The sequence below is a fragment of the Corvus brachyrhynchos genome, unplaced genomic scaffold (assembly GCF_000691975.1).
Source record: "Corvus brachyrhynchos isolate BGI_N302 unplaced genomic scaffold, ASM69197v1 scaffold852, whole genome shotgun sequence".
Classification (NCBI taxonomy): Eukaryota; Metazoa; Chordata; class Aves; order Passeriformes; family Corvidae; genus Corvus; species Corvus brachyrhynchos.
Genome location: NW_008236650.1, coordinates 35,563 through 36,816, shown reverse-complemented (window position 1 = coordinate 36,816; position 1,254 = coordinate 35,563). Strand labels below are relative to the sequence as shown.

Sequence of the window (1,254 nt, the reverse complement as noted above, 5' to 3'; positions counted from 1 at the left end):
CTTTTCCTTCCTTCTCCATCTCTTTTCCCACCCCTTTCCCATCCTTTTTTCCTTTTCCTTCCATCCCTTTTCCCACCCTTTTTTCCACCCCGTGCCCATCATTTTTCCCATCCCTTTTTCCTCCCTTTTCCATTCCTGGCGGGAATTTTCCCTTTCCTGGCGGAATTTCCCCATTCTGGGAGGAATTGTCCCGTTCCAAACCCAACCTGGAGCATCCCCAAACTCCACAATTCCCAGAAAACCAGATCCAGATCCATCTACAACAATCCCTGGCACCCAAATCCCGGATTTTTCCCTCATTTTGGGCAGGAAAATCCCATCCAAACGCGTCGGGATGAGGAGGGAAGCTCCAGGATCCCAAAGGAACGGGAATTTGGGATTGAGGAGCCACTCAAGGATGAAGGAGGCGGGATAACCTCGGGATGAGTCCTTTTAAATCCACAAAAACCTCGGGAATTTTCCCGTTTCACAACGGACACAACGGCACCGAACGCTTCGCTCCGAGAGGGGGGGGAAAAACACCGGGAAAACACCGGGAAAAAAACTGGGAAAACAGCGGGAGAACGGCGGGAGAACATGGGGAAAAGGGGCGACCCCCAGCCACAGGAAATCCTGGAAAAACCTCGGCGAGGGGAGGGGGGACAAATCCCAGCCTTGTCCCACCTGGAAAATTCCCCATTCCCGAGGGAAGAGGTTCCGGGGGAGGAAAAAAATTCCGACAAATCCACCTAAAAAAAAGGGAAAACAAACAAACAAAAAAACCCCCCAAAAAAACGGGATCACAGCAAAACTTTGGGAGATCTGGTACAAAAACTTCCCAACAAAAATTCCAACAAAATCCCCTCCTTTTCCCGGGAATTCCTGGGATTCGGGGCTGGGAACGGGGAACATCCACGGACACGGATCCAACACATCCAGGGAATATTCTGGGTCCTTTTCCCGCTGGGAATTCACTCCTGGTGCATTCCAGAGGTTTCCTCTTCCTCCTGCTGCTCTTCCCCTGCGAATTCCTCCGGGAATTCCTCGGGATTTGGGGAATTTTCCGCCTTACCCGGCTCTGGATTTGTCCCTGTTCCCGTCTCCTCGGTGTTAGTGCCTGGAATTTCCTCGGGATCTTTGTTTTCCTCGGGATTTTCCTCAGGATTTGGGGGATTTTCCAGCTTTCCCTCGGCATTTTCAAGGTTTTCCTCAGGATTTTCAAGATCTCCCTCGGGATTTCCCTCGGGATTTCCCTCCCCTGCTCCTTCCTCGGCA

The 1,254-nt window shown here is 51.6% G+C and overlaps 1 protein-coding gene across 1 annotated transcript in view; it reads right to left on the bottom strand.

The window, feature by feature from the left end:
- Nucleotides 1-412: 412 nt before the first annotated feature.
- Nucleotides 413-1,254, bottom strand: part of LOC103625066 — a gene marked incomplete at its 5' end in the record, with an annotated part of 22,622 nt that continues 21,780 nt past the window's right edge. The window contains one exon of the mRNA XM_017726826.1: nucleotides 413-1,254. Coding sequence (XP_017582315.1) covers nucleotides 951-1,254 — 304 coding nt within the window.